At 37.3% G+C, this 27064-nt stretch overlaps 1 protein-coding gene and 1 long non-coding RNA gene across 2 annotated transcripts; one reads left to right on the top strand and one right to left on the bottom strand.

Annotated features, from left to right (window-relative positions):
* Positions 1 to 5266: 5266 nt before the first annotated feature.
* Positions 5267 to 8778, bottom strand: LOC126811918 (uncharacterized). Its single transcript, XR_007675784.2, has 3 exons — positions 8739 to 8778; positions 8179 to 8280; positions 5267 to 7340 (listed from the first exon to the last, which is right to left on the bottom strand). It is a non-coding gene; the product is annotated as an uncharacterized LOC126811918 (long non-coding RNA).
* Positions 8779 to 8871: 93 nt separating this feature from the next.
* Positions 8872 to 25284, top strand: LOC126811908 (mucin-5AC). Its single transcript, XM_050537953.2, has 3 exons — positions 8872 to 8989; positions 18099 to 18160; positions 18850 to 25284. The coding sequence occupies exons 2-3, from the start codon at positions 18117 to 18119 to the stop codon at positions 22508 to 22510; spliced, it is 3705 nt and encodes a 1234-aa protein (XP_050393910.1). The 5' UTR covers positions 8872 to 8989; positions 18099 to 18116; the 3' UTR covers positions 22511 to 25284.
* The last annotated feature ends 1780 nt before the right edge of the window (positions 25285 to 27064 follow it).

Genomic DNA, 27064 nt, shown 5'->3' with positions numbered 1-27064 from the left:
AACCTTTATTATATTATACAGAATTAGATTTTTAAAGATATGTATAAATATCATTATTTATTTGAAAACTTTTACCATTAATTGATCTTTTGATCGTTTGCACCTGTACAGGTATGTGAAGGTGTCATAAGAAAATAGCTATAACCCTTTTCTTAATTGTCGGCGTTGACACTTTGAAATGTGTTATTTCTATAATTTTTGTGAAAATCATCTGTATTTAAATTAAGGAAAACTAAAATTAGAAAGAAAAATATACAAGAATTTTTTTTAAATTTCAAATTTTTTGTCATTTGAATTTGAAATTTTATGGTAATAACGATCTGAAACTTTTTTCATAAATAAAGTTCTTGGTTATTTCTATTACTTGATTTCACAATTACTGCAACATCTTTATTTTAAATGACCATTGTTAAAGATATTGCTAAGATACAAAAACAAATAAAACAAAAAAATATAAAAGGATTTAAAATATGTTTGTGTAGAATTGTCACTCATGGTTGGTTTCTTTTGGCCTTTTTTACTATGCTTTTCCTCAAGATCAATAGTTATATTATCCGAAAAAACTAACCCAAACCCGGTTTTTGTAATTTATCTGAAGAGTGAATTCATAACTTGAATTGTTTTCCCTGTGATTTTATCAAAATACTAACCTTTTGAAATGAAGTAAGAATATATTTGAATAACCTTTTGATATCGTTTACTGATTATCAGCCCATAGGTAAAGGGAAACAACTCTTGTATAGGTTTTCAGAAATCAACCCAATATAGTGTTTATTTTGGCTTAAACTTAAATCTTGGGAAATGAAATGAAATGGGGTTTAACGTCCTACTGTTCTGCTCCTATGCTGGGCTAATGAAGACGGGCATACGCCATACAGTTTGCTATGAGGGAAATTTTGCCCGGGCAGCGGCACTATCGCCTACTCTTATATCGAATTCCAACTGGCAAGGGATCTTTTACGTGCATTCCAATGTATACACGGGACCTCGGTTTTTCGTCTCATCCGAAGGACTAGACAGCTATCCTTGTCAGGCCCTCGGTCCTGCATCACTGACAACGGGGAACCACACCGGAAAATCTGGATGAACTTTCTCGGCCAATGCAGGGATAGAACACCCGACCTCCAGGCTAGCGAGCTAGCGTCTTACCCACTTAGCCACGTGATCCCCCTTAAATCTTGGGCAAGATCATTGAGATTGAATATCGTTCATAATACAACACAATTTCGGAATCGCTTTAGAAAAAAAACAATACAATGAACAGACATACATGTGCCAAAAACTACCAGAAAGACCATGATAAAAAAATATTGCCGGTTTTTCGTCAGAAATAAAGTTGATATCGAAACATGTAAATAGAAAATGTGTGCTTTATCCGAATCCAATAACCATGCGAAAAATTTGAAAGTATTACTTTTGATTAAATGAAAATAGTACATGAAAACAATTATTACAACAACCAACGGAATTACTAAACATTTTTGTAAAACCCCATTTGTGTTCTTCTTAAATTAGATTGATTTTTAAAACTAGGTGATTTCGGGACTAACTGGAGTTTTTTGGCAGTGAGACTGAGAGGAAAGCGGGGAACCCGGGGAAAACAAAGGGTTCGGGCAGGCGACCCCGATCCTTGTCACTCACAAGCTTAGGGTCGAAACCACGCCACTTGAGTCAATGGCAGACCTTACGACCACCCGACGCCACAATTCCACCCCAGTAATGAAATACATGTAGGGTTAAACACGTATATCAAGTATAAATGAATACACATTTGTCTAAATGATGGAGATTGTGCACAAAAACAATATTCATAGTATCCAAATAAATTACAAAATACTGCATTTTTGTAATAAACTTTTTTCCGTTTTAATTTTGGCTGATACTATACATAATTAGTGAAAAAACAAGTAGTGTTAAACACATCTATCAAATATAAATGGATGTATTTATGTTGCTGACATATAAACTAATTTAAATATATCATCAAAACAATAAGGACTATGCCTTTTCAGCTTTTTAATGTTTTATTTAAGCTATTTTCAAGATATCATTAACGATAGCGGTATAGGTAAAAAACTTGTCTATTGTTCTCTAGCATATTTAAATTTGTTAAGCCACTCGAGAGTTCAAAGAGGGTACCCAGGTCCATGTTTGCGGTCGCCCGCGCAAATTTTGTCGCCTTATTATTTTGTAATATTCTTCCGCGCGATTAAGAAAATTGAGTCCGCAGTAATCTCTGTTCATTATACTATCAAGCTTGTAGCGCTCCATTGCCTGACTGGCGCTTTCGGGGTAAAAATAGCCCAAATTCAAATTATTACGCTTCGTTAGCAACCACAATGACCCAACAATGACTCGGAATGCTGGTATTCTATTTAGGTATTAATGACCTTAATGGGTCTTATCTTTAACTTATATCACCTTAATACCAACGTAGAAAAAAATAATAGATTCTTTTCAGATATATTGTTTGATAGTAAACGAGGGGGGACTGTGCTTCAATTGTACTTCTTTCGTCAAATTGTTCACTAATGCATAGTTCTTCCATTATGATTTTCCAGGTCATTTAATTACAACTATGATCATAAATAGTCCATCTCTTGGTCAACGTAGGTTGAGGATCTTGATCCATTTTATGAATTGAAAATATGTAAATGTATGAATGTAACGAACTAACATAGATAAAATATGATACTTTTAACAAAAAGAAAGGACGTTGGGGGAAGTATCTTCTATTGAGAAAAATGTTACCAATCCTTACATTAGTAGATAAAAGAAAAGACTGTCTTTGATAATCGTTTGATAAAATAAGTTATGGATGAAATCAGTCAAGAAATTTCCGACTACCACATCTTAAAGGACAATGTACGAGTTAGCCAATATTAAATATGGGGTAGAACTAGTTTAACACATTCCAAATATAATTTTAACACAGAGATCATTGCTACGGTAGATGAGTAACGACGATTTGAAGAAACGGGAAGTGACGCAAACAAACGGAAAACACAGGGTTTCATATAACTGACTGGAGTAGAGAGCGATACTAGATACACGGTCGATGTTCAGCTCACTCATAATTTCTTTGAAGATGAAAAGGAAAGGTTGTCTTATGACACTATCTGTTCGAATCTGACAATAAAATTCTTAAAAAGAATTGACTGTCACTAGATAAGAGAAAGCGAGAATAATACAAATAGTCCGTGGATTAACCCTTTCACTGCGTATACCCGGTAGTACCGGGTATTATAAAATGTCGGTAAAATGCCCGTACCCGGTATTACCGTGTACTCAGTAAAGCCCTCGCTAAAATTAGTACCGTAACTGCAAGTGCCGTCTATTGTATTTTCTATACACTAGAACATATTTCCACGTGTTTCAAAGCGGCAAACCGTAAAATGGCGGAGTGCATTGTGACAACGTAGACGATGCACTCTCGACGAAGTCGTGAATGACGTCTTGCTGACCAACATGTGGACAATTTCGAGGCGGGTGATACACATAATTCGTTTCCAGTTACTTGATAATGATAGTAGTCAGGACAGTGATTGGTATTATGAAGTGTGTGATTTGTTGCGCGACGTTCCGCCCATGGCTAGCTATGTCTCCCGTGCATGATGAACAAGCCCAATGTGAACACGCTAGCCCTGTGTCTGCAGTAGATTCTGACAATAATTCTGATGTTTATAATAATGCTGGCCAGCTGGATCGTAAAATACGTAGGTAATTCCTGATTCCCGAACGTGTAGATCTATTGACTGACTATATTGATAATGATATAGGACTTGGGGATGAAAGTGAAAGTGAAAGTAAAATCAAGGTATTGCAATCCGCACGTGGTCATGGCAGCGGGAGACGTGATGCGCGTGTTCGCGGCGGCATTGCTCATGGCTGCTATTGATATTTTTGTTCATTTTATATATCTTTATCAAAATCCAGTAAAAAAAACAATATCTTTTAAGTATTTCATGGAGAAAAATTCGTTTTCGTGTTAGCTTTAGTGTGAAATGAGAAATCCAAAATGGCCGCCATGACGTCACGTGACTACATTATTATGCAAATTTCCAAAATTCTATTTTTTCCTCTTAGCCCAACCTCATGCCCATCCCAACAGACAAAAAGATTTTTCATAAAAGCTTCCATAAGTACTGCTTGGCATTCAGTTCCAACCTCCCTTTTTTCCTCAAAAAAGGGTCTAGCACAGGCAGTGGATTTACGTCTAGCATTGAAAGGGTTAACCTGTTTCTATTAATCCTCTACTTACAAATTTGAAGCGATAATTATCGTTTATTCCGGAAGCCCTATAAATAAACTAAAGTCATATTATTATTTTTTTTTCTTAAAAACAACAACTGTCTCCGCCTCGTGGATTAAAAATCGCAACACGGCGAACTAGTCCAGAGAGAAAACAGTTTATAGGCTTGTTTAGTAATGTTTGGCCTATTTAATGATGTATATTGTGCTAGAAAACATAACACTATATTTGTTCATTTTATCATTTTTACCATAGTATATGTCAATTTTAGTGTTCTGATCTAAAACTGTGCGAAAATACTATTTTTAGCCGATTGCGTAAAAAGGCACTTCTACGGGCTACACTATACGTAGATTAGAAATAGCAATTCCTCGTACGGCTTTATGAACGCGAGCTTTATTTCTTGCAAACTTGTAGCCTATCCAGATTTTATTTCAGACCCGATTTTCACATTTTAAGCCCCTTTGTAATTTTTGTTTTCGTGGGTGTGGTTTTACAGAGAAATGTTATCTAGTATGCCGGATGGGTAGTAGTCCCGGCTTCTGAAATCAACGTCCGATCGGCGCTGTGTACGAGGTAGGTTAGGCTTATTCTTTCCAAAATACCTCATACCACTTCCCAAGTTGCCAGTATTTGTTTTACTTTTTTATATAAACACATTTGCCTGGTTTTGATCCGATTTTAGCTTGTGGTCTCTCTAGATGACAATTATTATCCGATTTTAAAAACCGTTCGTAATTTTTGTGGAGTGCGAATTTCGTGAAAATCGGGTCAAAACTGCCGGACAAAATGGCCGCCCCTCGTACGCATGTAGTGTAAACATCTGGTATATCAAGGTTGTGGACCCTCTAGAGGTCCCAATTTAGAGATCCGATTTTGATGAAACTTGAAATACATGTTTATAACCCTACGATCTTGATTCCTGTCGATTTTCGCGTATATGGTATAGTAACTTCCTTAATTATGGCCCTTGATTGTACAAATGTATAGTTTCATCACATCAATACCGTGACTAAGTTCGATAATGAGCATTTTCTGCTCGGATTAAGCAGAGCGGTAAGCAATTTGATTGGTCGAGACATTGGAGTTCAACGATTTTTCGTCCCATCCGAACGACTAGACATCTGTCCTTATCAGGCCCTCCTTCCTGCATCACTGACAAGGGGAAACCACGCCGGAAAATCTGGATGAACTTTCTCGGCCAATGCAGGGACCGAACACCCGACCTCCAGGCTATCGAGCCAGCGTCTTACCCACTTAGCCACGTGATCCCCGATTTTAACATGAAATCTTGTAAGCAATATATACAAGGTGACAGTGACCTGATAAAAGCACTACATGTCCTAAATGTTCTAATATCAAAAGTAAACAAACTTTGTTATCTATGTGAATTACCCAAACAAGTGTTCTATAAAGAATAATCATACTCTTCCCAGTTGCCGACATCCATCACTAATTACCGCTATCTAAAGCGATGTTTTGAACACAGAATTCTGAACAAGATCAATTTAAAACTATAAGCTGCAAACCTTTTTATCTGGCTAAAGATTGTAATATATACCTGGACATCTATTTGACATTCAAAGTATGGGGATTCAGTCTGGTAGTGCAAAATATTGGGATCTTAGTATTTCGTCGCACAGAAAGGGCATGGGTTTTTCTTCTAAATATAAGAACAGGGTTGGATTAACCACTAAAGGGGCCATCCCGATTTTAACAGAGTCTCAGAAATAAAAGTCCGTGTACATATGAAATTTAAGCGCCAACATATAGATGAATGTCTCAAAATTTCAGCTCAGGAATTTTTATTGAGCAGAAATTCGGCCGTGTATCTGTTATCACTCGTCACATCAGTCAGTAATATAGAGGTATGACTCGTATTGTCCTTTAAGTTGTTTGAAAACGTATCATGTATATTCAGTTAGTTGCTCGGCCCGAAGGTAGAGGATTTTAAGGGCTTTTAACACAAAATTAAGCAGTTTTATTCTCCAAAGTATAATCAAGATTGGTCTTTTAAACAAATAAGCAAGTGCTTAGGGCATCATGGGAATGGGGGTACCACAGGATGTCTGCTTTAGTATGCTACCAAATTTAAGGTTTTTGCCTTTTCTTACTGTGACCTGTTTTGTCGCAATTAATAATGACGTGTAATAAAACCCCAGAAAAACTCCAATCACGTGCTTGGTGGTTGTTTATGGTTTAATACTGTTTAAAATATTTTGAATTGTATATTATATTCCTTTTCAGGGTAATAAAATCCTGTAAGTGCTAAGGGCCTCTTTGGGTCTTAATCCGCCCCTGCCTCTGTGAAAAGCGACTACCTGTATTTCTATTTTCCTTGGCAATCATATGCAAAAACTTAACTGTATGACCTGATCTCGACGATAAAAACTTATCGATATTCAGATTTTACAGTCCTAGTAGCGTAGTACCGTGTAAAACTTGGACAACGTAATTATCTAATCCAACAATTATTTCCAACGAATCCGAATTATCAAATTACAAAACAAAACAAAACAAACATTTTGACAGAAAATATAACGGAACATTTTCGAAACTAACTTATTATTTAGACATTTATAAACATGGCAGTCCTAACCAAGACTCGTAATCTATGTACATGGCAGGTCTAACCAAGACTCTTAATCTATGTGCATGTTTTTCAATTCATCATATGTATTGTTTATGTTGGATTACCATTTTCTATGCTCAGAGCATGCCGTCTGTCGGGCCATTTTGTTGGTTCTTTCTATGTGTTAAGGGGGGATAACTAGTACTATTCCAGAGCAGATTGGAATTTCGTAATCTGTTGAAACAGAGAGAAATGAAATGAAATGAAATGGGGTTTAATGTCCTACTGTTCTGCTCCAAACTGGGCTAATGAAGACGGGCATACGCCAACTGTCAAGGGATCTTTAACGTGCACGCCAATGTGTACACGGGACCTCGGTTTTTCGTCCCATCCGAACGACTAGACAGCTGTCCTTGCCAAGCCCTCCGTCCTGCATCACTGACAAGGGGGAACCACGCCGGAAAATCTGGATAAACTTTCTCGGCCAATGCAGGGATCGAACACCCGACCTCCAGGCTGAAACAAAGAGAGAGAGAGAGGTGGGGTTTAACTTCCACTCGACACAAACTAGTTCATTTCGACACTAACGTATGGTTCAATTTTATTTCAATAATTCGCTTGCGCGTAGGGGTCTTTAGCAGTGGGAGGAAACCTTGTCACGTACAAGGGGGGGGGGGATGGCCGAATGGTAAGCACGTGCGCGCTGTATCATAAGGCCTGTCATTGAATCAACTGGTGTGGTTTCGAATCCCCGGTAGTACGACACAAGGAGTAGGGTCGTCTGTCCAACCTCGTGGGGTTTCTCCGTGTTCTCTGGTTTCCTCCCACTGCTACAACCGCGGAATCGAAACCACGCCAGTTGACTCAATGATAGACCCTATGATACAACGCGTACGCGCTAACCATTCGGTCATCCAAGTATCTACCCCCCTGATACAAATAAGACTATGATAAGTGTATGTAGGCTACAAATGTGCATACAAGTAACGGGAGTAACCTTGGTTTAAATAAAATGGTGTACCTGTATACGGTACAGACCATCTATTTCAATTTTAATAATTTCAAATATGGTACGCCATATAGATATGGTATTCTTGTTATTTGCCAATGCAAAGTCATCGAATTCTCCGAACATGTTCGAACCTCGTGTCGTGTGGAATTTATTTTTTAAAATTAATAAAACAACGTGATTGAACAATGCTAAATGGGCACAACTTCAAGCTACTACGTGTTTGAATAAACGACACAAATAGTTTCAGTTTCAGTTTAATTTCCAACCAAATGTTTTTTTTCTGCAAGAAATGGCAATAGGCCTTAGCATATTTCAGAATTTGAATATGAGAACTGTATCTACCTTAAAGTCACGATTCACATTTCAAAAGAGTGGGATAATTGGCCTATAATTGGTGTGGTATTCCATTCGCCAATTTTATAGTTTCCAAATTAAACTGTTATGCTGAAGATTTAAAAGGGTGTGAATTAATATTTTTAAAAGGAGCTTCGATCCTCGCATAAAAACTAGCCATGGTATGATTCAGAGATTCTAGTACTCAGTAAATAATAATAACCAGTCTGTTATTTTACTTCACCGAATGAGAAATGACCCACATATGCAATGTCAGGGCTTAATATTCCCCTTTCACGCGACCTCCGAGTGCGCCGAATCATACTACGGAAGTAAACATTACGCTCACTCTAACCAGCCTTCTTGTCCTAGTTCATTTGTTATATACTATTAACATATGGTGCATTACTACCCCCTTGATACACACATGTTAACTGGTTGGGACTTGTCGACTAGTGTTAAGTGGGGTCATTGGGTTACAGCATATTCTTAACTTTCAATATTAAGCTACCAGAAAGACCTGCTAAATGTTGGCGATCGATACACGAGCCGATTTACTTGTCTCTTACCGATTTACCCCATATTGTCTAAGCTTTGCTGACGTCACAGTCAGTGCGTAGAAAACGCGAAAACGAGGCTTGTTCAGGGGAGTGGCGTCCCCTCGTAAAATGATCGTGTTTGTTAATTTACATCCGGATTGCTAAAGAATTGTGGGTAGGAATTCGGGCGCCATTTTTCTGTTCATCGAGAAAATAATTTTAGAATGTTCGAGAAGAAATTGAAACGATGAAATATATAACGTATAAGTTTTAATGCAAGCGTAAGTACGACGAATAATTTTATACAATTTCCATCGAATGTTGATAAACACCTATTCATGCCATAAAATGAGTTTTATTTTGAAACATTTTGTGTTATTATAGATTTACGATTGTACGGAACGTATTTCGAGGTTGGGAACTTGTGACTTCTATATGACATTAGAGAGTTTTGTATTAGCTTATTATTACGATGTAAATTATTCTTTACATAGTTCTGTAATGTGGTGTGGAAAGTAAGTTTGTACCCAGAGACAAAGTTTATAATGCAATAATAGGCCCTACATGTGTTGACTTAGATATTATTGTTACAGTGCGCATGTGTGAAATTTAATCACTCTCAAGTAGGCTAGATATTGAAACCAAATTGTTACAGGTGAATTTTTAAGCCAGTAGTCTATTTCATAACTTCCAGGAAAATTAAAATTATGTATATTTTGGGGTAATTTCAAATCTTTTCTTAGGTGCTTAAAATATGAATGCTGGTTCCTGAAATGGCATAAGTAAAGTAGGCAGACATTTACACAAATGTTTGTAACTAGTTACACTTATTTGTCCATGCTTGTTGAACTTGAATGTGTGACAATTCCAAATACGAAGCTATGTGCGAGGGTGTGTTTTATAAGTATATGTCATACTATATTATAGTAGGCCTAGGACCGGGAATCACAGTGACTAGCTCACTAACACCAGGTCCCGGGTTCGGTCAAAGCGTTTGCCAAGGTTCTTCCACTGGATAATCAATCGTGGTATCCCCTAGCTCCTCGAGATTGTCCAAATTGGTTTCCCCCTTGCCAGTGGTACATGAATCGGACGAGGGCCAACGTCATTTACGTTGGCGTAAATGTTAAAGAACACCGTATCTGTTGGGATTCAAGAAAGAGCACGCGGAGACGCCACTAGCCTGGTAAAATTCATGCTGCATGGTGTATGTCTGTCATAATTATCCCGGTTGGCACAGAAAAGTACATCATAGAAACCCATTATATTATTTGGTAAAAATACAAAATTCGGCAAAATGGGCATAATTTATAATAAAAGTCACTGTCTCTAATTACCCGCCGCCATGATACGTAACGTACTACTATTATATTACCCGCCGCCATACCCTCATGATCCGTAACGTACCATTATTATCCATGTCGGGATCTAATATGGCTGTTTACTCTGGAATTGTTTTTTGACGCCAAATGTTTAATGGCTTGAGCGAAGAATATGTTGCATGATTGTGACAAAATGTTCTTTGGCAGTAATTCAAAACCGTTACTTATTATACAATCTGATATTGTTTCTGAATACAGGTATACACATGCTCACATATAAAACAACAAAACAATACTAAACATTTTCTCTCACGTGCTTAATAAGCATTATTATAATAGTTTAAACTAAACTAACTCTCTGGACCATCGGATGGATTCGATTTTTAACGGATTTCAACACGATTGCCAGTTAATAATTAAAAAATGGATAATCGTAACAGTGTTTATAATTGTAGCAACGATAGCAATGACAATCGAGACTATACCTTTCTTCGAACGGTCATGACACAGAATGATGTAATTTGAATGAAATTTTCAACATATCCCCTTTTCATTATCTGTTTTTTTTAAACTATTATAGCGATAAAACAGTCAACTTTTTATCTAAATCTTACATAATGCATCTGTAAACATTCCGAGGCTTAGATTCTGTCAAAGGTAATATAAAACTAATTTTTCTTTCAACACGCCACAATGTAAAAACAATAACAGAAAGTAAATTAAACTTCCCGTTTACTTGTATAGAGTTAGAGCATTCCCCGTCACCAAATAATCAGATTATTTTATGCAAAGGTCGGGGGTCATGCTCCTATGAATAGCCTGAACAGATGAGATACACATGACCTCATTTTGTAAACAAAAACATTGGAGATAACAAAAGTTCTGAAATTAAAAATAACGTATTGCATTTTCTTTGGCCCGGGCACAGTGTTTGTAAACCTCGATTTTTTCCAAGTATGACTGCAAAGGAGCCCTCGCCAATATAACCTTAGTAATTTCCCTGTGGAAATATTCATTATTTAGAGCTGATGTGTCAGACACAAGAAACACCGTATTTAGCCTATTTACATTTTGGAGTTTTGATACCCAGTATCTAAGACTCGTCCTAAAGGACACAATAAACATTTGTCTTATTTAACAGAAATAAGGGATGCTGGTAATTAAGACGATTACACCAAACACTGTATATTAAGTACCATTTGGCTTCGATGTTCGTAAATAGAGTGAATAGAGTGAGTTATCGTTCAGTCCCCTCGATTAAAGATGGCGACTTGAAATCAGTAGAAAGTAATGTGAATGTCATTGTATGTAATATGTAAGAATTGGCAGATTTTGATAACATTTGATCCATTATACGTTTTGGTAAGACAAATTCTCATATTTATAATAGCTTTTCTTATTCTGGATGTTAAAATAAATCGATCTAGTATCACTACTATTTGTCTCGACATTAACCTTACAGACAAATCGGTGATTATTAGTCAACATAGAACTGGCTGTTACGTAGACGTGCCTAAAGTTCAAGGCCACTGAAGTAATTGTATATTCAATGCCATTTATGGAGTATGCCTAGCAGGTTTTTATACGCCCGTTATTTTAAATGGGTGTATACTGTCGTCACCCCAGTCTATCTGCCCACCCGTCTGCAACGTAACCACTCTACAGTGTAGGATTTCGTAATTTCCTTCAAATAATATCTGATTGTTTCACTTGTCAATAGAACGAGTCTCTTTGACATTCTGCGTCACATGCAGCGTAATGAAGAAACCTATTTAATTTCATAATTTTCGTTAATTTCTTCTCGTGTTATGGCCCTTGTGTCACCTTGTTGCACCCTGTGAACGCTCTAAGGACAAGAGTTATCATCCCATCTGTATAAAATTAGTGAAACGAAGAATCCTACTAAATTTAAGTTAATTACTTCCAGTGGTACGGCCCTTATATCACTTTGTTGAACCTTGTGAATGCTCGAACGCCAAAAGTTATCACCCGATCTGTAGGAAACTTATAAACATCATTTAAATAAGTGAAACGAAGAAACCATATTAAATCTCAGCAATTTCTGTTAAGGCCCTTGTTTCACTTTGAAGAATCTTGTGAATCCACAAACGATGAAAATTATAATCTGATCTGTATGAAATAGTCTTGTAAATGCCCCCCCCCCCCACCCACACACACACTTATTACCTACAAATAGTAACCATAGAGTACATAGTACGCGCCTAGAGCATGCATTTATGGATGGATTGGCGCTTTACAAATATACATTATTATCATTATTATTATAATTACAAATGAATAAATATGCGACAAGCCTTGTCGACTGCGCTGCCGATTTAGCTGCTGTTGGCGTATATTTCGTTGCTTGGCAACCTATCTTTAAAAGCCCGATTTAACGGCAGTAATATGGAACGATTTTCAGTGACCTGGCTAGATATGATATGAAATGGAGTTTAACGTCCTACTGTTCTGCTCCGAACTGGGCTAATGAAGACGGACATACGCCATGCAGTGTGCTATGAGTGAAATTTTGCCCGGACAGCGTCACTACGGCCTACTTTTATATCGAATTCCAACTGTCAATTGATCTTTTACGTGCACGTCAATGTCTACACGGGACCTTGGTTTTTCGCAGCATCCGAACGACTAGACAGCTGTCCTTGTTAGGCCCTCCGTCCTGCATCACTGACAAGGGGGAGCCACGCCGGAAAATTTGGATGAACTTTCTCGCCAATGCAGGGATCGAACACCCGACCTCCAGGCTAGCGAGGCAGCGTCTTACCCACTTAGCTACCGTGACCCTCCCCCCCCCCCACCAGAAACGAAATGAAATGTGGTTTAACGTTACACTTTTCTGCACTAAAACGAGGAATGAAAATTGGAATGTGTCATGCAGTGTACAATGGGAGTCATTTTGCCCAGCAAACCTAATTTCCGCCTAATTGCCAGGGGATATTTTGCGTACACGCTGCTGAAAAGAGAAAAAAAAAACCTATGCACACAGTGAACTATCTCTACTCTGAATGGCCATCAGATTCAAAAATTAGTATACTATTTTGAAATGTGGTTCTAAGCAGTTTTATATCTTTCATACACACAACGACTAAATAAACATTTTCTATTGCCGTCTCACCTGCCCGCCCGTCCATCGTCCATCGTCCACAATTTCTTCTGAACACTCTATACACTACATGTATTATCTGATTGTTTTGAAATTGATATATGTTGTTTACATTAGTGAGGTGAAGAATCCTATTTAATTTCACTGATTTCCGTTAATTTCGTCTGTTGTTGTGGCCATTGTTTCACTTTGTTGCAGCTTGTGAACGCTCTAACGACAAAAGTTATCATCCGATCTGTATGCCATTTATATGCATCATTTGTAGTAGTACAACGAAGAAGTTTTTATTGAATTTCATCAATTTCCGTTCATTACGTCTAGAGTTATGGCCCTTGCTTCACTTTGTTGAACCTTGTGCACGCTGTAACGACACAAGTTATCATCCGATCTGTATGAGATTTATATGCATCATTTAGATTGGTAAAAGGAATAAGCCTATTGTACTTCAGCAATTTCCGTCAATTAACTGTTCGAGTTATGACTCTTGTTTTACTTTGTTGAACCTTGTTAACGCTCGAACGACAAAATTTATCACCCAATCTGTATGAAATTTATATGTCTTATTTAAATTAGTAAAACGAAAAGGGCTATAGAATTTCATCAATTTCCGATAATTTTTCTAGAGTTAAGGTCCTTGTTTCACTTTGTTGGACCTAGTGAATGTTCGAACGACAAAAGTTATCACCCGATCTTTATGAAATTTACATGCATCATTTAAATTAGTGAAACGAAGAAGCCCATAGAATTACTTCTTGAGTTATGGCCCTTGTTTTAAATAATTTGCTGAACGTTGTGAACGTTCGAACGACAAAAGTTATTATCCGATCTGTATGAAATTGATATGCATTGTTTGAATTAGTAAAACGAAAACGCCTGTATAGTTAAGGCCCTTGTTTTAGTTTTTAGAACCCCGTGAACCCGCAAACGAAAAAATTATAATGTCATCGGTATGAAATTGTCTTGTAAATGCCCCCACTTACCTACAAAAGAATACATATGCGACAACCCTTGTTGGCCGCCCGGGCGATTTAGCTAATTCGGGCGTATGTTTCGTTGCCTGGCAACCTATCTCACGATATGGAAGCCATATTTAACATTTCTCTAAAGTATTGAAGTATACTTAGTGTTACGACTAAAATTAACATCGGTCAGTTAGCTTAGTGCCTGTTCTCAGGCGGAGCCAATTGTAGACCGACAGACAGTATAACTTTCGTATGGAGGAATCAGGCTGCAAAACCCTAAGGTACTATCTCTCCGTCTGAGCTCGAACATTTTTGAAAGAAACATGGTCTCTAGCGTTATTTTGGCATATATGTGGGGTAACTAGAGGTCACTTTGCTAAAATACAAACTGAGATTTTTAACACGACATACCGAAATCATGTTCTACGTTTTAGTTTTACTGATGTAATAATAATCAGACGAACACGATTTTGACAAGACATTTAAGCAAACAAACAAATGGAAAAACAAAAACCGTGACCATCAGGCGCCAAAATAACTAAAATAAAATTTTTTCGTCACATAAATTTTTGTTTTCAATACCCAAAATCAAATTGAACTGGATTCAAACGGAAAAGGGGTCCGGATACCCTGACGGTGACGAGAGCCTACAGCGGAAAGAGGAGGCGTCCGGGCCCGGGCAGGTGGCTTATAGTTTTAAATTCATCAATTTTTATACGCCCACATTTTCACGTGGACGTATATTGTCGTCGCCCCTGTCCGTCCGTCCATCCGTCCACAATTGTTTGTGAATACTCTACAGGTCACAATTTTTATCCGATTTCCATGAAACTTGTAATATAGGTTTATTACCCTAAGATCTCGGTTCCTTTCGATATTGGCATGTATCGGACTGTAACGTCATGGATTATGGCCCCTGATTGTACGAAAAATCACGTTTTTAGCTTGTGAACACTATTGAGGTCATAATTTTTATCCGATTTGGTTTAAACTTGAAATGTATGTTTATAACCCGCAGATCTCGATTTCTCTCTATATGTGCGCATATCGGGCCATAACTTCCTGAATTATGGCCCCTGATTGTGCGAAAATTCGCATTTTTAGCTTGTGGGCCCTATAGAGGTCACAATTTTTATTCCATTTAAAAAACGTTTGAATATATCACCGTTACATCCTAAGGATGGTTGAGTTCGAATTTCGTAAAAATCGGACCGAAACTGACGAACAAAATGGCCGACCCTCGTTCGCAAATAGTGTCAAAATATTGTGTATCAGGGTTGTGGACCCTCTGGAGGTCACAATTTTCATCTGATTTTGATGAAACTTTGATTGCATGTTTATAACCCACATATCTTGGTTCCTGTCGATTTTCGTACATATCCAATTGTAACTTCCTGAAGTGTGGCCCCTGATTGTACGAAAAATCGCGTTTTTAACTTGTGGTCCCTCTAGAGGTTACAATTATTATCCGATTTAAAAAAAAATGTTCGATTATATCACCGTTACACCGTAATTTTGTCTAAGTTTAAATTTGATGAAACTTGAAATGCATATCGGATTTTAACTTCCTGAATTATGGCCTCTTATTGAACGAAAAATCGCGTTTTTAGCTTGTGGTCCCCCCTAGAGGGATTATTATCAGATTTAAAAAACGTTCGAATATATCACCGTAACACAGTAATGTTTGTTGAATTCGAACTTCGTGACAAAATGGCCGCCCCTCGTACGTAAATAGTGTATACATCTGGTAAATCGATGTTGTGGACCCTCTAGAGTTCATAAATACTTGAAATACATGTCTATGACCCAAAGATATTGGTTCCTTTCGATATTCCTGAATTATGGCCTTTGATTGAACAAAAAATCACATTTTTAGCTTGTGGTCCCTGTAGAGGTCACAATTTTTATCCGATTTACAAAAACGTGTGAATATACATGTATCACCATTACACACTAATATCTTGGTTTCTTTTGATAATCGCGGATACCCGATCTTAACTTCCTGGATTGTGGCCCCTGATTGTTAAAAAAAAATTGCATTTTTAGCTTGCGGATTCTCTAAAGGTCACAATTATTTTCCGATTTTAAAACCCGGTTTAATGCATCACCATTTCACCATAATGAAGATTGAATTCGAATTTCGGGAAAATCGAAATGAAACTGCCCGATAAAATGGCCGCTCTGTGTACGCAAATTGTGTAGAAGTGTGTAATACGAAGGTTGTGGACCCTCTAGAGGTCACAATTTTTATCCGATTTTGATGAAACTTAAAATATATCTTTATATCCCAAAGATCTCAGCCCCTTTTGATATTTGCACATTTCAGGCCATAACTTTCTGGATTATTGCCCCTGATTGTACAAAAAATTGCGTTTGTTTTTACCTTGTTCTCTATGCATCTCTTGTAAAATGTGGGCGTATCCTGCCTGACAGCCGCTGGTTCAAAAACAAGTGGACTGACAGAATCGGATTCTATTCCTGCAGAAGTCACCAGTTTCCATCTACTTTACGATCGAGTAATAGTGTATGTGTGTGCGGGGGGGGGGGGGGTATCAGGTGTATCAATTAGAACGAAAAAAAATTTCTTTAAAAAAATGCTCGGCATACCTCCGGCTCCTCTAGACCCCGAGCCCCTGGACGAGTGTCCCAGTTTACTGCTCCTCTCAGGCTAACTAAAATTGTCCAAGGAACAAGCGTGTCAAGTTTCATGCCGATCGTACTTAAATTGGTGGAGCCTTTGGCGTTTTGTAAACGCGTCACCCCCATGAACCAGATCATTAGAGCATGGGGACTAGTTCCTGTCGAAAAACATTCGACGTGTATAACGCTGATTAAATAAAGAAGTTACCTATTTAAACACCCACATTGAAATGTGGCCGTATATTGTCGTCGGTCCTTCCGTCCGGCATCCACAAATGCTTGTGAACGCTCTAGAGTCTAAAGTTAATATCCAATTGATTTATACAAGGTGTTAAAGGTCATGAGACGATAAGGCCTATTGATTTACAACAATTTCCGATAATTACTGCCAGAGTTATGGCCCTTGATCACTTTGAACAAATCTTGTGGGAGCACTAAAGGCTATTATTATCCGGTTGACTTTAAATTTATACGCGGTGTTTGAGATCATGAGGCGAAGAATCCTTTTGATTTTCAACGATTTCCGATAACTGTGGATGCTCTAGAGGCTACAGTTAATATCCGATTGACTTTAAATTTATACGCAGTGTTTGAGGTCATGAGACGAAGAATCCAATTGAATTTCAACGATATCCGATAATTACTACCAGAGTTAAGGCCCTTGATCACTTTGAAAAATCTTGTGGACGCTGTAGAGGCTAAAGTTATTATCCGATTGACTTTTAATGCATGCGCAGTATTTGAGGTCATGAGACGAAGAATTCTTTTGATTTTCAACGATTTCCGATAACTACTGCCAGAGTTATGGAACTTGATCACTTTAAAATATCTTGTGGACGCTCTACAGGCTAAAGTTATCGCCAGACTCACTTTAGATTGATACACAGAGTTTAGGGTATTCAGACGAAAAAGTATATTGATAACTTGAACAGCTAAATCCATGATATTAAATGTTTCGTATACTAAACGTTAGCATGGGGCAGAACTTTATAAAAGCCAAACAAATTCTAATGATTTTCTGATAATTACTTAATGAGTTGTTAATCTTAATCCGATTTTTGTGCATTATAAATGTTTCATTACCGGCAGAAGTAAAAATATGCGACAACTCTTGTTGACGCCCGGACGATTTAGCTGCGGTGGGGGTATGTTTCGTTGCCTGGCAACCTATCTTTTGAAGTATCAAAGATTCTAAATGTATTGCAAGACTCACTAGGGAATGGTCGCTGGTTAAAAGCGTTAATGCCAAGAAGCAGAAGAACGGCTGTACTTTTCAAAACGATTATAAGAACTAAATTCTGGCTTGTTTTGGTTATTAATTATAGTCTTATTTGAAATGTTTCAGATTTAGTACTTGTTAAAGATGACCACTGTTCCAGTAACTGCCACCAACACATCCTCAAAACAGTAAGTATTTAATTCACAAAACTTAAGTATTGCATCCTCAAAACTAAAGTATTATAGTTTAAAAATATATTGAGAATCTCCAACGAATCTTTTTAATGCCAACAAAATATCAACACAAGTCGATAAAATAATAATAATAAAAACTTTCTTACGCGCATAAATACATAAATATAATTCTTTGGTATAGGTTTAATTTAACCTGATTACATTACGGCGTGGCGATACATCACATTTTGGCAGTAAGTAACGTGGAAAATATTTCAAAAATAATATTAAGCTATGAGAGAGAGAGATTCGACACAAACTAGGCCATTTTGGGACTAAGATATGGTTCAATTTTATTTGAATAATTCGCTTGTGCGTAGGGGTCTTTAGCAGTGGGAGGAAACCGGAGGACCCGGAGAAAACAGACAGGCCACCCTACTCGTTGTAACGTACAACCGGTGAATCGAAACCACGCCACCTGACTCAATGACAGACCTTATGATTCAGCGCGCACATGCTAACCATTCGGCCATTCAACCTCCCTTCAGTAGATATAATAATACCACCAAGATGAGTAAATTTTGCGAATTTTAAAATCCAACCATTACACCTAACACGTCATTTACAGACCTTTGTATAATCTATACATCCAGATCGTATTAGTACTTTTAAACAGTTCATTTATGTCCTTTTTCTGATTTCAGGACTGGTACTGCCAAGTTACTGATCAACGCGGATGGAACTGTTCGGTTGATGGCAGATCCTAAAAATTTTCCAACACCAGGATTAAAAGACAGTCACAAGCTATTCGCGGCATGCTCTGATAATGGACAAATGAATGTGTATTATTCACCAACCGGTAACCCATCAGAGGTCTATCTATTGAAGCCTACAGCAAACTCTGAAGGAGCCCAATTCTTTTCCGGTAATTTCAATAGTATTCCAGTTACTCAGCCAAGTACTAACAGTCATCTGACAAATCTTATCATCCAGAAACAAAATCAGTTAGATTTGGGTGCAAAAAGGCACCCCAATCCACCGATAGTTAAATTGATATCGGAAACGTGGCCGGGAAAAGAAACGTTGGCTAACAATGTATCTTTATTGGAAAAAACTGTGAGAGCTTCTGATAATTCTAACAGTGACACAATAACCAAATTAACAAACGCCTTACAAGAGCCACTGGAAAAATGTAAAGATGTTACAAACAACATCAGTGATACTAGTGATTTGATTCCAGCTGTAGTTTTCTCCAAAGACTCAGCCGTGAAGTTAAGTAGTTCACCGTCTGGGAAATTGAATGCAGGGAAACTAATTGAACTTAATACGATTATAAACCAGCAATCTCAAGTGTCCAATTCTAACAACAGTAGCAGAACTGCTACTCCAGATCCAGAAGACCCTCTTGCTAACATAATCGATGTTGCCAGCACCATCGCAGCACATGTAGCTGATACAGAAAAAAAGAAGTTGTTTGAAAATTCACCTCAGACAATACGTATATCACCTGTTCAAGCGAATCACCAACCTATATCAAAGAGTTTTCATTCCCTGTCAAGTTTTAGTGCAAAGCCACAAGCCTCATTCCCTTCTATGGGTAGTGATAAGTATGAGAACTCAAAGTCGAAAAATAGTAGTTTAATTCCTGTAGTTGTTTTTCCTAAGGATTATCGAAAGAATAATTTTACTAGTTCATATTACTGTAAGAACCCAAGCATACCACCTTTACGTCCTCCTTACACGGGTCATTCAGTAGTACCAAAGGTTTGGCCCCCTTCCCAGAATCCAGTAAGCCAAGCTTTACAATCATTTATAGTAAAAACTAACGCTGATAAAACGAAGCCTATAATAATCCAGAAAACTGCTCCAGGAAATGAAAACCCACGACAGTCGTCTTTACCACAAACAGTTCAAAACTCACCAGTTACAGCTGAATCCGAAGAACCTCCCTGTGAGGACATTCCCCTGAGTATTCGGATAGACTCTGTGTTTTCTCTTTCAGCTACTGAAAATGTGGATCATGTCTCAAATGAGCCAACTAAGAAAAGGAAAAAGAAAATGAAGAAATCGTATAAGATAGTTCTAGATTTTAAAACTGTTAAATGTAAACCGTGTTATGTGGTTCTTGAAAGACTTCACCACTCACAAGAAAACAATATCAAAAACAAGCTACAGGTGCAGTGTAGTGAGCATTGTCGAAAACGTACATTGAATTATATGTGTGGTATAAATCTTTTAGACTGCAAGCATCCCGATCAAAACAGAACGGTGACAGTTGTAAAACGCAGTAAAGTGAGCTTACAAGACCCCCCACCCCCTGTGCCTATTGACGCTGTACATATAACCAGTGTGAATAACAATACGGAACATACATCATGTTCAGCGAAAAGTTCAATCGGGCAAAAGACACAAAATAAGGAGAATGTTCAAGTTACTCCCAATTCTGAAATTAACCAATCCACTAACATAATATTTAAAGCCCCGGTAAACGAACATTTTCCAAATGTAACATTTTCAAATAATGTTCAGACATTGAAATTTAATTCTACGGCGACAACAGCCGTAACACAAAGTGCTAAAATTCAACAGAGCGCATCACAACCCTTGGGGATAATTCTTCCTACAACATCCAACTCATTACTTAAGAATTATCACTTCACCACTGTACCTAGTCAATCAACTAGTCATTTTACAAAATCCGCCACGTCATCCGCACATGTGGTCAATATTTCTATGAACAACACTATTAAAACGGCCCCATCGTCGCAACAAAATGGAACCTCCGTCAAAACTACATATCCACATATAGTGAATATTTCTAGTACTGGGATAAACTCACTGAAACCAGTACCAACGCCGCAACAACCGAAAGCCTTAGTCAAAACAATAAAACCGAATGTCATTTTAGCGCCCGGGACTGTATCCCAAAATCAAACCAGTACCCTAACTAGTCCATCGGCTTCTGGTAATAGCACCAAGTACTTCTTGATGCAAGTGGGTGGTAAAAGTGTGCTTATACCTGCAGAAAAACCGGGCATAAATAGCAAGGCGTTTGTATTAAATCCAAACAAAGACGGCACATCCGTCTTAACCCCAGCCAACATCACATATAGTAAGATAAACAGCAGTCAAAATTCTACAACCACTGCGACGTTTTCCATTTCTGGTTCGAGTTTCCCTGTTTCAACGACAACTACTACTACAAAATCAGCTATATCTTCCATACCCAATAGTATAGGACAAGTTGTAGTGTCCGAAAAGCAGATTGCATTACCAGCACCAGGATCTCCACCAGTTTCAATTCAACCAGCTGGTAAATTACCTCTTCCAAACCTAAGTCCTAATGCAACACAGACTAAGATTACCAACAAGATGACAAATAGTCCGACAGCACCGATAACTGCAGATGATCCCCCAGCTAGGAAAAGAAAGAAAACGCTTGCTGAAAGATACCCTCTCCCTCCTGGGGTTGTTATTAAGAAGGAACCCGTCACACGTGGTTATGGGGACGATGAACCTGAAATTTCGCCCCCTAAGATTTCAAGGTCTTCATCACTATCAACTGCAATTACTAGTTCCGCCAGTCGTACTACATATACTACACCTAACATGCAAAGTTTACTCCAAGGGTTAGCCACACGACCACCAGCGCAGACACGATTCATAACAAATCCCATACTAAAGACTATACATCAACCCTGTGGTATAAGATCTATTGTCCCCAGTGTGAGTTCATCGTCTCCAATCGTTATTAGAACTGTGGCTACTCCTCATATTACAATTACAACCTTCTCATCACCAACAATTAAATCTGTACCTCCACCACCAGTAAGAACAATAGCCCACTCGACAATAAAACCAAAGCCAGCTGACACTAGCACCCACGCTGCCTCTCCAAATGCCTTACAAACCCATGTTTCGCGTTCCTTACAATCTACAATACCTTCGCTTTTTCAAAAGGAGATGACAAGAACCGCGCCTCTTTTGGAACCGAGTGTCGTGTTTTCTACAGAACCATCTACATCGTATCAAGATGATTCTAATGTGGTAATCGGGGAGGATACAGACGAACTAATGGACCCGTCTTCACCAGGTCCACCAGATCTTGGAGAACCGCAAATTACTTTACCACCAAATGAAAATTCAGATCGCAACACCATTACCATAGACGACGAATTAACTGATTCGTGTGACGACGTATCTAAAGTTGACAGCCCAGTTTCTACACCCGCATCGACACCCAAAACCCCACAAGAAGTTCGCATCGAAAAATTAAAAAAACTGCTACAACAACAGGAAAAAGCTCTCGATGAACATCGAAGAAAGAGGGCTACAGAACAACCTTTAAATCTGGATGACTTATGATGTACAGATTAAATATTATATTTCGTATTTGCCAGAAAAAATGATTTTTCTAAACGTATCATATTTAGTATGTAATTAATATCACTAGTGTAATAAGGAAATATTGAGCATTAATACCGCAGTATTGAGTATATGTAGATGATAAAGACCCCAACAGGTTTTCCCGGTGCTGTGGACGTGTTATTTCTGTTATAATCCTTTATAAACTGGTTTTAATGGGGCCTTTATTTACAAATAGTTTTGTATATTCCGTTCGATTTCCTTGGATGTTAGTTTTTTCTTTATTAAATTTCTATGAAGATAAAATAGTGACCTTGACTACGTTGCGATAAGAATAATTGCTTCGAACTATTATTTTAATTTATAATGTGTACATATTGTACAGCTGTATAAATCCAGTTTGGGAGAAGTAACAAGTTTTGTTTATAGATTCTAAAATTCTGGATCGAAAGGTTTTATTTATGTTAAATTATGAAGTAATCAACAATAAATTATGGTAATTTTATCATAGATATCAATTTGAATATGTTACCGTCATATTTTTGCCATTTTTCTCCCATTTGGTTGGGTTTTGTTTCTCTTTTGTAGAAAATTTGTTCACGAATTATAGCTAGTTAATATGCTAAAATATAAAACAAACGCATGTTAAAGATCATATCGGTGGCTATCGGTATATAAATATCCTCATAATGAATTTAAGGATTTGAAAGGGGTCGGGGCGGCCTAGTGGCTGGCGCCTTACTAGGGCACCTCGGTTTCCTCGCATAGCAAAATACAGGTTAATCTGCGGTATCATTAGGAGTGGACGTTAAATATCCATTAATGATAAGTATATTTAACTCTAATTGAATAAGTCAACGTGACGCCACATCGACTTTAGACGGCATTATATACATATAGTTGATTCGGGGTTTTTTCCACAGCTTATCAGAGCAAAAAGAGTGCTATTGAAATGGGTTTGTCAATCGTTTTGCAAAATAACACCCCTCCGTCTAATTAAGATAGAGTGTTCTAACTTGTATAGATATTCGTTAGCAAATGGCATGACTGAGTTCAAGGAGGAACTAAACTGCAAACGACTGTTTCATGTATTTTGTATTCATGAAATATCACAATTTATTTTGTACACTCTTGTCTATCTAAATCAAATCAGCGGACGAAAATGGTCATAATTTAACGACATCGCATCCATCTCGGATTATATAATGGATACAGAAGAAGTACATCGAATATTAGTGGTGTGAACTCTGCAAATATATAATATGGGGTCTAGCGTGAAATCGACACTTTACCTTGACTAACATAGGTGTGCTATGGAGGCGACTAATGTTCCCTAGAGAAGGCAACCTCTCTGAAAAAATTCGCAGAATTGTTGCATTATCAATTTATAGATGTGCCTTAAATAAAAAAAACCCACCCATTTCGTTATGGAGGGTGTTCGCTACGAGATATTGCGGAATTGAGATATGTTTGAAAACTTGCATTTCCACAGCCAAACGTTACCGTTTGAAAATGGACACGGACACTGCTATTCAATCACTTGCATCAATCGACTGAAATTCGGTCCCAATTGCTCGTCCGATATTTCGATGATTGATCTTCTTTCGAGCGCCATGTTGGAATCGAACATCTAAACCAACGATTGCTATCTAGCATTTTGAAAGCATTCAATATTTCAGCAGTGTCCATATAGAGAATCTCCTACGAGTCTTTTTGATATCAAAAAATATCAACACAAGTCGATAAAGTAAAAAAAAAAACGAGTAGGAGATTTTATTTATCACCCAATCCCTTCTTACATGCACAAATAAATAAATGTAATTCTTTACTATAGATTTCACTTTTTTACTGAACCTGATTGCATTATGGCGTAGTGATACATCACTTTTTACAGCAATTCAACCATTGCAAAGTCCTTTATATTGACCCAGTGTTTCCATCAAGGTCAATTAAATAAAAACAGTTCCTTTTTAATAAGAAAGAAGTTACTTTTAAAGGAGATAAATCGCTAATAATTGAGACCTAGAAATTGACACAAATGGGTCACAACGGATATAATAATATAATCTGAATGTATACAAACTGATTTACATTCAATCGTTTATGTATTTACTCTAATTTTAAATCAGTTGTGTTCAGCGAACTACGCCATAAGTCTCAATCGAATAGCAATCTCGAGCGTCTGGTTATTCCAGTCTATTGTGCATTCTCTCGCCGTTTGGTATGACTTGTGGAATGTCTAGCCTCGTTCGTCGAGTCCCTTGTTACAAGTGGTGCTGAAACGCATTATGGTACACGATTCGTGTACCAATGGTAAAATGTTGATTTTGTATTAAATATTGGATATCAGAAGTCCATCTTTTCACTGTAAGATCCCAACATCAATGTTGATTTAAATTGAATAATAATCCGTGTTTTGAGTGTCGAAGACTTTGGACGATACTGAGTTAGAGACTTAGCTACTTTAATAAAAAAAAAATGAACTGTTCTTTGAAAATAAAAAAAAATAGTTCCTTTTTGATTGACCAATCAAATTCATATCGCAGTAGATTATGAAGTTTGTCACACAAGCGATATCTACTGTAGAATGTATTATTGGGTGATAAAATACAATGACAGTTCCATAAGAAATGACCAACTGATATTAAAGAGACGAGTATATTAAACTTAGTATTAAACGAAAGAAATATTTAGTGGATGTTACGGTGTCAGGGTTGCTACGATCTACTGATATTTCGTTCGATTGACAACAACCTGAATAAATTTAAACTAAATATTATTAAGAAGTTTTTATAAAAAGTTCAATATTAAGTTTTCAATAAATAAACATAGAACAATATTTAAAATTTATTAACGATAATTAAAGATATTATGGCTTTAGAAAAATCAGTGTTAAGTTCTTAATAAAACAATAATTAAAAGTTATTAATGATAATAAAAGTTATTATTATTTTAAAAGTTTGGTTTTGGGTCTAGCTTTTAAAATTTCCAAGGTAGAACTATCTTTAGTTTGTTGGGTTAGAGCATTCCACAGACTTGGGGCTGCCGAAGTGAAGGACCTATTAGCAAACTACCGGTGAAGTTCTTGGTGTTACAAGCAAATTATTGGAAGCAGATCTTAAAGAACGAGGGGGCATGTGTGGGTGGATAACCCCCGACAAGTACTCGGGCAAGTGGGATCAATTACACACATTGATAAGTTAGACACAATATTTTAAAATCTTTTCGTACAATGACTGCAACTGCTTTAAGACAGGAGTGGTGTGTCCTGGGGTTGATGTTCTGCAGGATTTGGATAGATGTCTTTAGAAGATCATAGAGCATCGATTTGCAGTAGTCCAGTCTTGATGTCACAAAAGCATTTTGCAAGCTTCTAAATCGATATATGGACGAAATGTACCTATTTTATAAAGATGATAGTTACATGTTAGAATCGAATTGAATACCAATATTTCTTACAGATTGAACACAAGGAATGTCAGAATTACCAATTTTAATTGAGTTAGTCACTATTTGCTAAGTTGATTATTCCGACCTAATTTGATAACTTCCGTTTTGTTATCGTTAAGTCTAAGCATGTTAATTTTCATTCATTCTCGTCTATCACTGACACAGCTTTCTAGTTTATCGGCATTACTAGCCTCAGATGACGGCTTTAAAAATATGTAATTGCGAATCATCTGATCACAAAATAAAAGATCATTTTAGAAGCATGTGGTTCGGTTGATAAAATTTTATTCCACCAAGGAATTTAACTCGATCTACTGATATTTATTTCGACGGATGCCAGATACACAGTTTGAACATGGATAAACTTTTGTTTAAGTGCAAAAGTAATATAGAAATGCTAAGAAATTGGACCGCCCAGATACTGGGAAGATCTACCAAATAACAATCTTCTTAAAATCATAATCTTTAAGTGGCATTTAGTGATTGGGGTACACAATAACAGAACACAATTTTTATGGGAAACAATCACTGGTTTTATTCTTTTAGCACGACGTTTCGACAAGTATCCTCTTATCGTTATCAAGCTTGATAACGATAAGAGGATACTTGTCGAAACGTCGTGCTAATAGAATAAAACCAGTGATTGTTTCCCATAAAAATTGTGTTCTGTTATTCTTAAAATCAATTATCCCTGACTTTAGAAACGCAGTTGACCTTGTACATCACAAACTGAACTAACACAGTTATATGGAAAAACAATCACTGGTTTATTATACAAAAGCACGACGTTTCGATAAGTATCCCCTTATTGTTACCAAGCACAATACTATGTAGTAAACTGGGAGGTCTATATATACTCTTAAAAAAAGTAGGGCATATTGAAATGAAATTACCTGTGCAGGTTGTGATATGATAAATAGTCATGGACATTTGACATGCCTTGAGAGTATGTTCACAGATGAAGAACTTATCGCCCAACAGAACCACTGAGCTGCACATGCGACACGCAATAGCGCCATACACGTGGGGGGGGGGGGGGGGTATTGTCAAATTTGATACTTCAAGGAAGGGTTGATGAAAACTGCCGCGTTCTGGTTTATCGTA

The sequence above is a fragment of the Patella vulgata genome, chromosome 2 (assembly GCF_932274485.2).
Source record: "Patella vulgata chromosome 2, xgPatVulg1.2, whole genome shotgun sequence".
NCBI classification, from domain to species: Eukaryota; Metazoa; Mollusca; class Gastropoda; family Patellidae; genus Patella; species Patella vulgata.
This window is presented reverse-complemented; position numbering and strand designations above follow the sequence as displayed.

Coding starts and splice junctions, on each gene's coding strand:
- LOC126811908 (XM_050537953.2), top strand. CDS start 18,117: ATGACCACTGTTCCAGTAACTGCCACCAACACATCCTCAAAACA. Junction 18,161..18,849: donor ACCAACACATCCTCAAAACA/GTAAGTATTTAA, acceptor TTCTGATTTCAG/GACTGGTACTGCCAAGTTAC.